This window comes from Falco rusticolus, chromosome 1, assembly GCF_015220075.1.
Source record: "Falco rusticolus isolate bFalRus1 chromosome 1, bFalRus1.pri, whole genome shotgun sequence".
NCBI classification, from domain to species: Eukaryota; Metazoa; Chordata; class Aves; order Falconiformes; family Falconidae; genus Falco; species Falco rusticolus.
In genome coordinates, this window is record NC_051187.1 from 27,193,359 (window position 1) to 27,206,745 (window position 13,387).

At 51.5% G+C, this 13,387-nt stretch overlaps 1 protein-coding gene across 3 annotated transcripts in view; it reads left to right on the forward strand.

The window, feature by feature from the left end:
• SGSM1 (small G protein signaling modulator 1) overlaps positions 1 to 13,387 on the forward strand; it is a 48,393-nt gene that overhangs the window by 24,208 nt on the left and 10,798 nt on the right. The window contains exons 6-19 of one of the 3 annotated variants that reach the window (XM_037375255.1): positions 11 to 78; positions 626 to 771; positions 1,258 to 1,389; positions 1,976 to 2,100; positions 4,087 to 4,154; positions 4,587 to 4,750; positions 5,283 to 5,412; positions 6,558 to 6,737; positions 7,858 to 7,996; positions 8,383 to 8,447; positions 8,839 to 8,984; positions 9,609 to 9,737; positions 10,223 to 10,405; positions 12,808 to 12,879. In XM_037375255.1, the coding sequence (XP_037231152.1) occupies positions 11 to 78; positions 626 to 771; positions 1,258 to 1,389; positions 1,976 to 2,100; positions 4,087 to 4,154; positions 4,587 to 4,750; positions 5,283 to 5,412; positions 6,558 to 6,737; positions 7,858 to 7,996; positions 8,383 to 8,447; positions 8,839 to 8,984; positions 9,609 to 9,737; positions 10,223 to 10,405; positions 12,808 to 12,879 (1,747 nt within the window). The remainder of the gene's footprint in view (positions 1 to 10; positions 79 to 625; positions 772 to 1,257; positions 1,390 to 1,975; positions 2,101 to 4,086; positions 4,155 to 4,586; positions 4,751 to 5,282; positions 5,413 to 6,557; positions 6,738 to 7,857; positions 7,997 to 8,382; positions 8,448 to 8,838; positions 8,985 to 9,608; positions 9,738 to 10,222; positions 10,406 to 12,807; positions 12,880 to 13,387) is intronic. The other 2 variants (XM_037375253.1, XM_037375254.1) reach the window with 2 other exon arrangements.

Below are 13,387 nucleotides of genomic sequence, written 5' to 3' on the forward strand. Positions count from 1 at the left end.
TTTCTTCTAGTAAGTACTATGAGAAAGAAGCTCTCCTGATGGATCCTGTGGATGGGCCAATTCTTGCATCTTTATTGGGTAACACTGTCCTCTTATACCCTACTTTGATATTTGATAGCTTGCTTTGCAAACCTGTGTTCCCAGGTCTGTGATCTGGGATGATAAATGCAGTTATTTTCCAGTAAGAACTTCAGAAAACTTCATAGCCCTGGACAGGTAGCACTTAAAAAGATCACATGATGTGCTGCTGCTGAGCAATGCACAGAGATGGAGAGTTTCATGGCTGAGCTTGGAGATTTCCTTTTCTTGCACAGGCTTCATTAATACTGACGGGCATAAACCAGGCCAGGCTCTGGGAAGCAGTGTGGTGCTGCAACGCAGGGCTCTGCATGCATGTGGCCGGTCAGGCAGTGGGTTATCTGCTCACTGCCAGGGCTGGCTGACCCCTCTGGATTCTTCGCTGCTGTTATACAGTGCAGCAGTGGGTGCTGAGCCTGGTGCCTGCTGCCTGCTGTCCTGCCATCCCTGCTCTGAGATACGGAGCTCTGCAGATCTGAGAGGTGACCAGAGTCATCGGAACAACAGCGATGACCTCCTTATGTTTGTGACTTTCTTCTCGGCACAGTGGGGCCCTGTGCGCTGGAGTACACAAAGATGAAGACCGCTGACCACTTCTGGACAGATCCCTCTGCTGACGAGCTGGTTCAGAGGCACCGGATCCACAGCTCGCACTGTCGCCAGGACTCACCCACCAAGCGCCCGGCGCTCTGTGTGAGTCGGGGGGGGGGGGGCAGCCCTGCAGTGCTCCTCCTGCAGCACACAGGCAGTGCTTGCTTGGAGGCTCCGTTTGTTTGAAAAGGGCTGTGAAAACCCTCTGATGAGGGAAAGCAGAAGAGTGTAGTTACTTGAAGTCTTCAGCCAGGAGTGCTGGGAACTTAGGCTGTGGGGACTGCAGGCATGCTGGACTAACATGGCACTGCGTCATGTGGTCTCTGCCCTTTGAGAGCAACATGTATGGATGAAAAGCCAAGGCAGCAGAAGTCTGCTTTGTTTATTGCAAACAAAGCACACTCCTGGGGCTTCTCTAAGTGCAGAATCGAGCTTGGCCTGAGCCAGGAATCCTCTTAGAGGACACAGAGGGAAAGATTTCTAGTAGTGACTCTTTTAAGTGGAGGAGGGAATGAGCTTCCAAGAGAAGCTTTTTGAAAGCAAGAGCTGTCTGTGCTCACCTCATATTTGTAGGTGGATCTCTTCCAGATTCAGAAAAGGCATTCGAGTGGCAGTATGGATGACCGGCCATCACTGTCTGCCAGGGACTACGTGGAATCGCTGCACCAGAACTCCCGAGCCACGCTCCTCTATGGCAAGAACAACGTCCTGGTGCAGCCAGTAAGTACCTACTGGGGTACCTGGGCTTTAAAATACTGCTCTGCTCCCCACCAGGTAAATCTATACCATATTTCCCTTTGATGAAGAAAAGCACAGGCTCATTTTTAATCTGGGAAGGCAGTGACTGGACTTTGGTCGTTGAGGTGTTGGTGATACAGATCCTCCCAGTGGAATGGAAGAGCTCAGCTTCTGAGTAGAAACAGGCTGCTCTCCCTGCCCACTCTTAACCAGAGGCCACAAAACACATCTTCCTTTGCCTTCTTGCTTGTTACAGTCAAATAATGAAGTGCAAACTGCTTAGGTGGAGTTGTTAAGTTTGCCTCAGCTGGACAGCTGCTCTCGGCCCTCTTCCAAGCTGGTGAAGTGTCCTCTTGTCTCCGCTGGGAGGTTTTGCAGGGCCCCTGAGGGTTTCTCACTGTTGGTGGGTGGTGGGCTCAGGGGTAGCAGGCAGGGCTGTGTTATGGTCCAGTACTGTGCTTTGGGGGCATGGCTCAGCCTCGGGTAGCCTGAGGTGGTACTTCATGCTTCTGGTGTCTTCTTGCCTACTCTCCCCAGCTCACTTTCTCCCTGCGTTTCTCTTATCAAGCGAGATGACATGGAGGCAATCCCCGGATACCTGTCCCTTCACCAGACTGCCGACATCATGGCACTGAAGTGGACGCCCAACCAGCTGATGAACGGCTCTGTGGGGGATCTGGACTATGAGAAGAGGTGAGGCAAATGTTCCCCAGGTTCAGAGTTTGGATCTGGTGTCCAAGGCCATCGGTGAGTTTTCCCACTTACTGCAGAGCAACAGTCATCCTTGCGTCTGTAACGGGGGAAGGGACAGGGAAGGAGGCCTGAAGTGGTGGGAGAGGTGGGCTGCAGGAGATAGTGTGAGATGCATTGCTGTTGCCCATCTCTGCTGGGAAGTGTTCAGCAGGGGAACTGTGGGGGTGCTTGTTCTGAAAGATGCAAAGTGGCTCAATTTATTGCTCTCAGGGTTTTCTCAGGAGAATGCCCTCTCTATATACTACACAGTGCTTTCAGGTTTATCATCGTTACTTTAATCTGGAGAATTGAGGAGCTTATTAACAGAGGAAGAGTACCTGCAGAGAGAGGGAGCATGAGCAGTTCCCGGATCATACCTCGGTAACAGAGTGCTTGCCATTCTGTGGTGCTGTTTTGGTCCAGTCTGCTGCTGATCCTACATACAGGTATTCAGGAGTCCCTTGGATTTAACGAAGTCCCTGGAGCTTGTTCGTCCAGGAGGCCTGAAATCTGCTTAATTTGCTTGGCAGTGTGTATCACCATACCCTTTTGCCTGGGATTGCCTTATGGACTGCTGGATTTCTTTTGATAGCTGCATTCCTTTTAGCAAACTACAGAATCATGCCAGGTCCTGATTTGCCGGAGAAACGAAACAAAGCAAACAAAATCCCTTTACGCCAGCAAATGCTCCAGGAAAGCTGGGGCGTTTAGGACACTGATCCTTTGACCTAGGGTAAAGATCTTCAGCAAAAGCTGTCCTCAGTTTTATTTATTCTCAATTGTAGTTTTGGGGCTTTTGTTTACCTGTGTTCTTCTCATCTCCCCTTTCTTCGTGTCCCCTGAGCCATTCAGTTATGCCTGGTACCCTCCCCCTAAAATGCTATTTTAATATCTACGCTACTTTTCTGAGTTCTTGACTTGGGCATCAGCCTAAGCTCTAAAGCTTCCCAGTGTCAAGGTGTGACCAAGGAAGAGAGGAGTCAGATGACAAAGTCAGTATGAATCTGCAAGGAGTGACTTACGCGCCCCTTCCCATCCTTATCTGCCTTCATGAACCATTTTATAATGCCTTTATTTTTAAGTGCTGTTTTTGTGAAGTGGCACAAAATGCTGCTCAGACTCTGGAAATTTGCTTTGTTACAAAGTGGGATGTTATTAAATGCTGATAACCCTCAGAGAGCAGTGCTTTTGTTAGGCTCTCTGCAGAAACGAAACCGTGCGTGAGGCCACATGTCTCCTGGAGACATCCTCTTCCCTGGCTTCCTCCTGTCGTCTCTCTGGCCCTCTGCCCTGCCTGATGAACAGCAGCTCTCTAGCATTTTCTAGATTTGCTCAGCACCTCGAGGTGCTTGTGCTGAGGCAGTGCAGTTCTCGAACAGAAGCAACGCAGACCAAATCTATTTTCATCTTTGAAAAGAACCCACAAACTGCAAGGGTTTGTTTCCCCATCTGCTGGGGACAGGAGCTCAGCCCAGCAGCAGCCCAGGCTCGGGCTGCACTGCGTATTCCCTTGGGGCTCCAGGGCTGCTCCTGCCAGGTTCGCGGGGTTCTCCCAGGTCTACATCGGGGCAGGGAGCCCTTTCTGGGGTGCCCAGAGGAGAGTGCTCAGCTCTGCAGGGCTCCACATCCCTCCCTGCCATTGCCAGGATCTGTGGGCACGCTGTCTGTGTCTGGGAACAGTGTGAGGGCAGAGGAATGGGCCCAGGGCAAGGTGGGACTGGACTTGCATCGATTGAGCTGTGATGGCAGGGGCAGTTGCTGGTTCTGGAGGGATGTTGTCATTTACTCAGGCTGACTTCATGCCAGTCACACTGCTGCTGGGACCTCATCCTTTCTGTAGCTTCCCCTGGTGCCAGGATAGCTGGAGGCAGGATCTGGAGCAGATGTGAACAAAAGCAGAGCCTTTTGCATCTCTGACGCTCACAACTTCCTCTCTCTCTGTTCCAGCGTGTACTGGGATTATGCCATGACTATTCACCTGGAGGAGATAGTCTATTTGCACTGTCACCAGCAAGGTAAGGCCAGAGTGGGGGGCAGCTGGAGGGTGTTGCCTCCCTGACACTTGCTTCCTTAGCTTTGGGGAGTGTGCATATGGGGATGTTTTGATTCAGCTCCAGGGCAGATGTCCAGAGCTCTGGGTGGTCACTACTATGTAAGCGCTTCTAGGAAAACCTTTAAACCAGCTCTTGGCTGTGGTGCTTGGCTGGGGAGTGCTCCTTGCAGAGCAATGCTTGGCGGTTTTCAAGGCTGTGGTCTCCCAGGCAAGCTGCCTCCAGGGCCCCAGACTTGTAATGGATTTACAGAAGAATCCAAATGAGGGAGAAAATATTTCTTTTCCATACCAGAAATACAATTCCCTGAGCTTTCTTGCCTGCCCTCTGCGTTTTTGATGCTCATGTTTCCCTCATTCATGTCTGTCTTCTTTCTGCTGTCACTGTTGCTAATAGTAGACAGCGGTGGGACGGTTGTCTTGGTGAGCCAGGATGGGATTCAGAGGCCCCCGCTGCGGTTCCCCAGAGGAGGGCACTTACTGCAGTTCCTGTCCTGCCTGGAGAATGGCCTCCTGCCCCATGGGCAGCTGGATCCACCCCTCTGGTCACAGCGGGGAAAGGTAGGTGCCCTGAAACTGGGCTTGTTCCTGAGCCCACAGCCCTGTGGGCTCTTGCTGGTGTGCCCCTGTGGAGTGTCACAGAGCAGAGCTGATGGGGAAGACCCTCTGCCCAATGTTAGTAGCTGCTGCATTTTAAACAATTCTCCCAAAACTAAGAAGGAAGGTGGACTTGAAATATGGCAGTTTGGTTTAAAGGTCATGGTCTTGACCAGCTACACAGACCCTTCTGGGCAAATCGTGAGGGAGGTGGTATGGGAGCGCTGGCCATGAGGCATGACAGGTTTGGTTCTCATGGACCTGGCCATGCTGCGTGGGTTATACACACCCTGTGTGCTAACAGCGTTCTGTATTCTCTGTGTAATTGAAAGCTTAATCCAAAAGCTGCTCCAGCACAGAGAACACACAAACATCATCCAGGCTGAAAAAACACATGCTCTTGTTGGGCAGAAGTTCGGCAAGCGAGGCAGCAAGCCCGCTGGCCTGCGTGGCCGAGCGTGGGGCGGCTTGTGAAGGGCAGGTTTTGTTCATCTAGGGGAAAGTGTTTCCCAAGCTGAGGAAGCGAAGTCCCCAGGGCTCCTCTGAGTCTGCATCTGACAAGGAAGATGATGAAGCCACAGATTACGTTTTCAGAATAATCTACCCAGGGACACAGTCTGAATTCGGTGAGTGCATTGGCAGAGTTGTTTCAGGCGGGTTTTCATGAGGTGTATGAGCAGCTGGGAATGCAGCACCGGCAGACACATGGCACATCATACCAGAAAGTGGTTCCAGAGAAATAGGCTTTGCTGGTAACAGTACTGCCTTTTATTCAATGTCACGTATGAGTTACGGTTTGATTTTTTTGTTTTAACCTTTCACTTGCTACTGTGTCCTTCGTTTCTGCAGCTGCACAAAGGCTGTGACTGTCTTAATGGTTGGAAAAAAAATTCTTACACATAATTTCAGTAGTAAGGTTCACTTTGGTCATGTTCTTTGGGGGTCACTTTTCACCATCACAAGCCTCCAGGACTGATTCTTCTCTTTCTATCACTAGACCACCTCAACAAGTGCTGCATTAAATCCAGCTACATTCCTCCGCGTTGCTTCTGCAGTGCAAAGGAGATGTTACAGCACCCTTCTCTGTGTACTGCCAAGCTTGACCCCTGTGTCTCCGCTCCCTAGCTCACAGGGCAAGAGAGTGGATGCCACTGGATTCACCAAACCAGAAATCTTTCTTAGTGTCCAGTTGTAAATGATCTGAACAATGTGCTTGGCTGAAACAACTGTAAATTTGTCCTCAAGATCTTCTGTGGGATACCAAGAACAATTTTTTGACCTCTGGGAACATCATAGATTACTTTAGAAGGGGTAAAACCAAAAGTATAATAGAAGACTTGTGGAGTGTTTTTTTGAAAAAGCTATTAAATTTGATTAAAAACTTGTTCCTGTATTTTTGAGGCTAGAGGGGGTCAATCACATCTCCTATGACTCCTCCATAACATCAATAAAGATTATACTTAGTTCTCCCTGCCTTTAGCTGATTAACACAATTCAGTGAGTCAGACAAAAATCTGATTGAGGCTAAAATAGCAGATAGAAATGCTTCTTTCTGTAGCTTTCTTTTGATCTCCCCCTTAAAATTCCATGCTGGGGGCCAAATTTTCAGTGAAATTAATTGCTGCAGTCTCCTCAGCTGGCATCATCAAAGCCTGTGGGGTTCCTGTGGACCTTCCCAGAGGAAGGTGGAACTGCATTAGTTCATTCTTCTCTACAGATTCTTCCTTTCACCCTTTTCATTTGTGTCCTTGTCCTCTCTCTGTGTCTCTAGTTACCATTAATGGTAATTTTCATCCATTCCTTGCATCTGTCATCTCCATCACTGCCGTGAGAGGGAAGATTGCAAGGACTCCAGCTGCAAGCAAGATGGCGGTGATCCCTAAATGGTTTCCGAGTCTCCTCATCACATCCCAACCTCCCCTTGCTGTTCTGGGGGCTGCTCAGCATCAGTGTAATGCGGCTGTCGTATCTGTCTGGTACTACTGCTTGCCTGTGTTGTCACTTAACAATTCCTGCACAGGCATCCCCGGTCGCTGCTGACTGTAACTGACCCATCAGCACCTGCTCAGTATGAGGGAAAGCGAAGAGGCTTTAATAGGAATATTTCAACTTTTTTCTTGCCAATATCAGTTATTCAATATCACAAGCAGGGAGAGTCAGTGAGACCAAGGGTGAATGAGAAAGCCCTCTCCCAGCTGGAAGATGGAATTTCTACCACAATTTAATTTCCAAGGAGGAATAAGTAGGATTATTCTTTATTAATCTTTTTTGCATCCCAGTTTACCTTTGTCATGATGGCCTTTTCCTAGGGAGGCCCAAGACTGAGGGGCAGGGGCTGTTCCAGGCCCAGAGAGAGTAGCCAAGCTGCTCAGCACGGGGCATCTCAGCTCTCGGGGCTGCACGTGCCTCCTGCATGGGCTCTGTGCCTGGCCAGTTTGCAGGGTGGCACCAGCGCAGGATCCAAGGCCGTTGCAATAGCACTTCTGAGTTTAAGCAGGGATTTAGCAAGTGACAACATGAAAAGCTACTTGTTCCTGCTGTCCCTTTCAACCTCTTCATCAAAGTCTTTCTCTCCTGTCCTTTGATTTGGATGCTCCCTTTCCCTGAATCTTGGATGGGATCCTAATGTTTGAGAGGTGGGGGCTTTTCCCTTCCAGTGATCCACTCTTCCTGGGACAACAGTTGATTTCAGTCATGTTTTTTCTCATCTGTGTGGCACTCTGTTGCAGGCCCTTCACTCAAGTTGGATGGGTTTTTTCTGCCTTGGTCGACACTCAGCAGTTTAAAATTAGCTTGCTGAAGGTGCTGTCGTTAATTAGCAGATGGTTCTCTCGCGCTCACTCTCATCAATGCTCTTTGTTTCCTTTCCTTTCCTTTCTCTGGATCTCACCAGTGCTGGTGCTGTGATTATCTGGTGTGGGCCCTACCTGGTTTCTGAAGTCTCCTTGGGAAGAGCGTGGGATGCTGTATTTGCTAATCAAACTCAATTCTCTCTTGACCTCCTGTGGCTCACCTGACCCCAGGGGCAGTGCCAGACAGTGGCTGATGCTCCTCTCTCTGTCCTCCTACAGTGCCCCAGGATCTGATGGACACACCGGGTGCTGGCCTGCCTCCCATGTGGCAACCCAGCACCCGCAAGTCCTCCTGCTCCTCCTGCTCTCAGAGCGGCTCCTCTGATGGTGGGCCATCCAACGGCTGCAGCCATGAAAGGTACGATGGCTGTGCTGCTGCTTTCTTTGAGAAATACAGGTAAAATAGAACAAGGCTTACAGGTGAAAGCCCAGCTGGATGGCTGAACGAGAGCAATTATGGGTGCCAGTGGTGTCTTCAGCTTCACACTCAGCTGGGTTGTCCAGGGACCATTTGCAGGGGCTAGTGGGGTGTGTCCAGGCCGAAGTGAAGTTTGTCCCCTTATCTGGGACATCTGAGCTGCTCTGTGGCTGTGTCCTGGCAGCAAGAATTGCTGCTCTCGAGCTGAGCAGAGGGCTGGTAGTGCACCTCTGAAAGCAAAGCTGGAACAGTCAGATCAAAGCAGGGGCTGAGGGAATGCATGGGAGCGTTTCCTCTCCTCGCACCGGGTATGTTTTTATTGGCAGAGCTCCGTTGAAGCTCCTGTGTGACAATATGAAGTACCAAATCCTCTCCCGGGCCTTCTACGGCTGTGAGTACTTGTCACATCCATGATGCCTTGAGATGTGTGATGGGCAAGGGATAAGGTCCTGGGCTTTGGGCTAGGAGTGTGCTGAGGCAGCAGGGCAGTGGCCAGGGGTACTGGGACCAGTCTGTTGTATGCAAGGCCCTATGTACACGTGCTCAGGATTGGGAGCAAACATCTGAACTCTGATCTTTGGACTTCAGCCCAGTGAGCAGCAGTGCTGTGGTACAAGGCAATGAGATACTGACCTGTCCCGGGAGACTCCCCGTTTTGCCGCTTAGGCTGGATGTGGCTTTAGAGGGTCTCCTTCAGGGACCAGATTCACAGAACTTTCTCCTGCGCTTCATCCCTGTGGCTCAGAGTTCTGCAGCTGAATGTTTGCTTCTGCTTGATGCAGGGCTGGCCTATTGCAGACACCTCTCCACGGTGCGAACCCACTTATCTGCGCTGGTTAACCACAACATTGTGTCTCCTGACGTGCCCTGCAATGCCAGCTCAGGACTGACTGTGGACATATGGCAGAGATACCTGCAGGACAGCACGGTAGGGCCAGTACTTTCAGGACGTGCCAGTTGTGGTGGGCTTGGGATGTCCAGGGCAGTGTCACTTAAGCAGTTGTAGCATGGTAAGATAAAGCACGTTGTGAAGTTCCCCAAGAAGAGAAGTCAGACAGCCTGCCCCAGGCTGCACAGACCCCAGGGCTCCTAATCTTCGACATGTGGAAGCCAGGGATTGATGGCTGCTCTCCGTAATGTGCTTCTATTCAGAGCCTGCCTGTGGCAGCATCTTGAGTGCCGTGGTCTTGAGCAGGGTCCCAGCATGCTGTTACGGCAGGACAGCTGGAGAGCTGCGACCAGTGCCGCAGTCCTGACATGCTGCCAGGGCTCTGAGGCGCAGCAGTGAGCCTGAGTGATTTTAGTAGGCCACTTTCTGGCTGTGGTGAGCCCGTGTTTCCCCAAATGTCCACCTGCAGGGGCCTCTGGCTCTACTTCAGGCCAAGCAGAGATCTGAGAGATCATCTGCAATGAATGGGCAGCGAGTTTGCAGGAGGTCAGTGTCTGGACGCTAAAAGGAGGCATAGCCGGGCTGGGGTTGCCCTTCCTTCTGCCAGCTTATGGGCTATGATCCTGGCTGCATCTGTGCGCTGACTCGAAGCTCTTCCCACAGAGTTATGAGGACCAGGAGCTGCTGCGGCTGATCTACTATGGCGGGATCCAGCATGAGATCAGGAAGGCTGTCTGGCCCTTCCTTTTGGGCCATTATCAGTTTGGGATGACTGAGGCAGAAAGGAAAGAGGTTGGTATGGGTGTTCTGCCAGCTCAGCAGCCTGGTGTATGGCATTGATGTGCCCTGGATATTTCACAGCTTGAAGTGTCTGTATGCCAGAGTCCACCCTGTGAACCCACTGGGCATTGTGTCCCCTTTGCTCTGCAGCTTTGGCTAGGAGATGGGAGAAGGATTCAGGTAAGCAGGGATTGATAGGACTAAGCTCAGTGCTCCTCCCATGCAGCTTCTGGTTGCTTATGTTCGGTGCCTTGCACACCTCCGGAAGGCAGGAAGGAGATGGATGGTTGTTCTTCTATCCTAATTTTTGCAAGGTTTTGTGGGTCAGGCTCTGGCTGGCACTGTGCAGGAGATGAGTGACTTTATGTCCCATCTAGACATAGTTAATAGGAGCGGCACTTCTCTGTGCAGGGCTGTGTGGGGGATGCAGGAGATGCTGGTTTCTGGGCTTTTCCAGGGACAGCTGTTCAAAGACCCTCTGTCTCTAAACACCACAGGCTGACGACCAGATCCGCACCTGCTACGAGCACACCATGGCAGAGTGGCTGGGCTGCGAGGCCATCGTCCGGCAGCGGGAGAAGGAGTCGCATGCAGCAGCTCTGGCCAAATGTTCCTCTGGGGCCAGTCTGGATTCCCACATTCAGAGGATGATGCACAGGGACTCGACGATCAGCAATGAGGTGAGGGTGTGGGGGTGTGGGGAGGGCTGTGCCCACCCAGGCGCTGTGTTGGCCTGTGCTACAAGGAGAGATGGAGACACAACTCTTGCTCACCCCCCTTCCCTGACCTCTGCCTGCCTCTGTGCCTCCTTGCTCACTGTAATCCATGTGGAGCTGGAGCTTTCTTACCCGTTTTCTTTCATCTGCCTTTCCAGAGTGCTTAGCAGTAGGAGCAGGCATCTCCTGCAGCGTGGCCCCAGTTCCCATACTGTGTGGTACTGCACTGACCAAGAGGTTTTGGTCTGCAGGCCGTGACATATTGGAGATCTAACAAATTTTCTTTGGTTCTTGCAGCTGCAGTATCCACAGCAGCACTGAACAGCTCTACATCTGTAACCCTGGGTGGGGTTGCTGGGCATAGGAGCAGCAGGGAGAGGGCAGGGGGTCCTGGCAGAGGGCAGTGGGGCAGCCAGCACCCCAGAACTCGTTTAGGGAGCCATGTGTCCAAATCCAGACACTCACCAGTCCTGTGAAATGTTCCTTGTGAATATTCCTGGAGAAAAAAGATGTTCGTTACCTGTTTTGCACTCCTGATGCACATCAGGATTAGCTCCATGGAAGCCGGTGTTGAAGCAGGGGGAGGAAGACCGTGTTTCTGGCACTGGCGGGCTGTGAAGCAGGTCAGTGGGTCTCTTGGCTCCCTTTTCCATCAGCTGATCAGCACAGAGGAAGCCTGGGCCACTGCCTGTGGGCAGGAGGAGCTGGGTGGCTCTAGGAGGCTGCTAGGTGGCTCACAGCTCTGGCTGTGAAGGAGCCTGCCGGGCTCAGGGCAGCCATCGTGCCATCGTGGGACAGAGCTGGGCCCCAGCACCCGGGCACGTGGGCCTGGCTTTTGGCAGTGCAGCGAGGAGTTAGAGCCACAGCCCAAACCAGAGGGTGTGCAGGAAAAAGCCTGTTAAAGGAAAGGCAGTCCTTGGAACAGAGGCCAGGGAGTGTTTCCGTGTGGGCTTTGTCCCTGGAGAGGAGAACAGCTCGGCACAGCAGAGCAAGCAGTGCTGGCTTGTCTGACCTTGAGCTGCCACACCAGAGGAGAATGGAGGCCAAACTGAACGGGGCCTGCGAGGTGTGGCACTGGAGCCTGCCTTCATCGTCCTGTGCAGAGTTTGGGTGCTTTAGGAAAGAGATGAGCTCAGCCCCAACCGTGCGGCTGTGTGTGTGCAGAGAGGGAGAGATGCAGGGAAGGCGAGTCTGTGTGAAAGAGCTGGACGATGCAGCTCTTGCAGGGGATGAGCGGAGGTGGGCTGCGCAGTCGGCGTTGCTGAAGCCCTAGGAATCATTCCCATCCCCACAGTATCTCCACTGTGGTGGTTCTTCTGTATCCACGTCTGCCTGTTCTGAGAACATGTGCTGGGAGGGGAGCTGGCAGAGTCAATACATGCGGAGGTTCACCCTTTTCCCATCTCAGCCTGAAATTTCCTGTTATGAAATGCTCCCATGGTAATGGAGGAAAACCGTCCCCCTTCCTCGCTCCATCAGAGCCCTGCCCAGCAAACACCCACAGTATTAGGGTGGGGACAACAACTGCTGCTGTTCTGAAAGTGCCGTGTTTTCTTAAAACGCTATTGTTTGTGTGTGATGTCATTGCAATGCTCTGTACATCCTGGCTTGTGTGCAGCGGCAGCAGCCACAGGCTCCTGTGCTATGATCCGCCTGGTGCCGGGGCGGCTCACGTCCCAAGGAGGCTGCTCTGAAGGGAGGCTGCTTGCTTAGAGGGAGTCCATGAGGCAGAGCACCAAACTGGCTGCTGCAGAGCCCAGTGCTCCTTTTGTGCTTCAGCTGGAAGCCAGGAAAAGGGTGCTGTTGACTTTTAGAAGCACTGCCTTGACTGAGTCTGGCTTAAAACATCAATATTTGTCCTTTAAGAAAAGGAAAAAAAAACAACATTAAAACATTAATAGGCTTGGAGGGATTGTTTTATAGCTTGTGACTTCATTGTTTATGTAAACGAAGATGCAGTGAGCTGCATTGCTGCCAAATTAGGACAGAGATTTGTAGAAATTTGCAATCCAAGGAGACAGCGTGACCTCTCCAAAGGCCAGAAGAAAGCAGTTCCTTTCAGATCCAGATGTACAGTGCTTGAACAACTGGATTGGCCTGGGACTTTGTTTTTGTCGTCTTCTCCAGCAGTAAATGTCAGTGCAGGCTGAGGCAGGGTCCTGCACTATGTGACAGATCTCTGTGACAGAGATGATGTGATGGGAACATCTTTCATGGGTCAAATATGAGAATTTTGTTGGATGCATTTTCTGCTTGCTCTTTACATGCAGATGTGCCTACCTCTGATAGCATGGTATGAGTCTTCCCTCCCAGTCCAGACACCATGCTCTTTGCCTTTTCACTGGCCTTTTCCCTCTCTCTTGCAGTCTTCACAGAGCTGCAGCTCTGGCCGACAAAATCATGCCCGGCTGCAGAGTGACTCCAGCTCCAGCACACAGGTGAGCAGCAGTGCGTTGTCTCCTCTTGCTCGTTCAGACACCGGCCACCCAACAGCATATGGCTCTCTGCCCCGGGCTGTTCGCTATTTGATAACTGTAATGATTTCTGTCAAACAGAAGCAGTAGTTGGAGGAGGTAAATGACTTGCAAACCTGCCTCTGGAGCCGCTAATGTCAGAACCGCACACTGCTTGGCGATGTTTAATATTCAGCAGCCTGCTCTGCCCAGGCTTGAATGACCAGCCCCTGTATGGCCTTCACAGTTGAGGGCCCTTGGATGCTCCGTATGTTGGTAGCCATGTGTTTAACCAACCTGTTTAAATAATGTTCTGCCCAGTACATTATGCTGAGTAAAAGCATAGTCCTTTGGAGCAGGCACTGTGGGCTCAGAGTTGTGCAAATGACCAAGCACTGACCTGCCAAATGCAGGCAGGGGAACCTAAATGCTGAGAACTGTGCCCAGAAATTCCTCCAAGAGTCTGGTCAAAATGAGGCAGAGAGCTAGATGC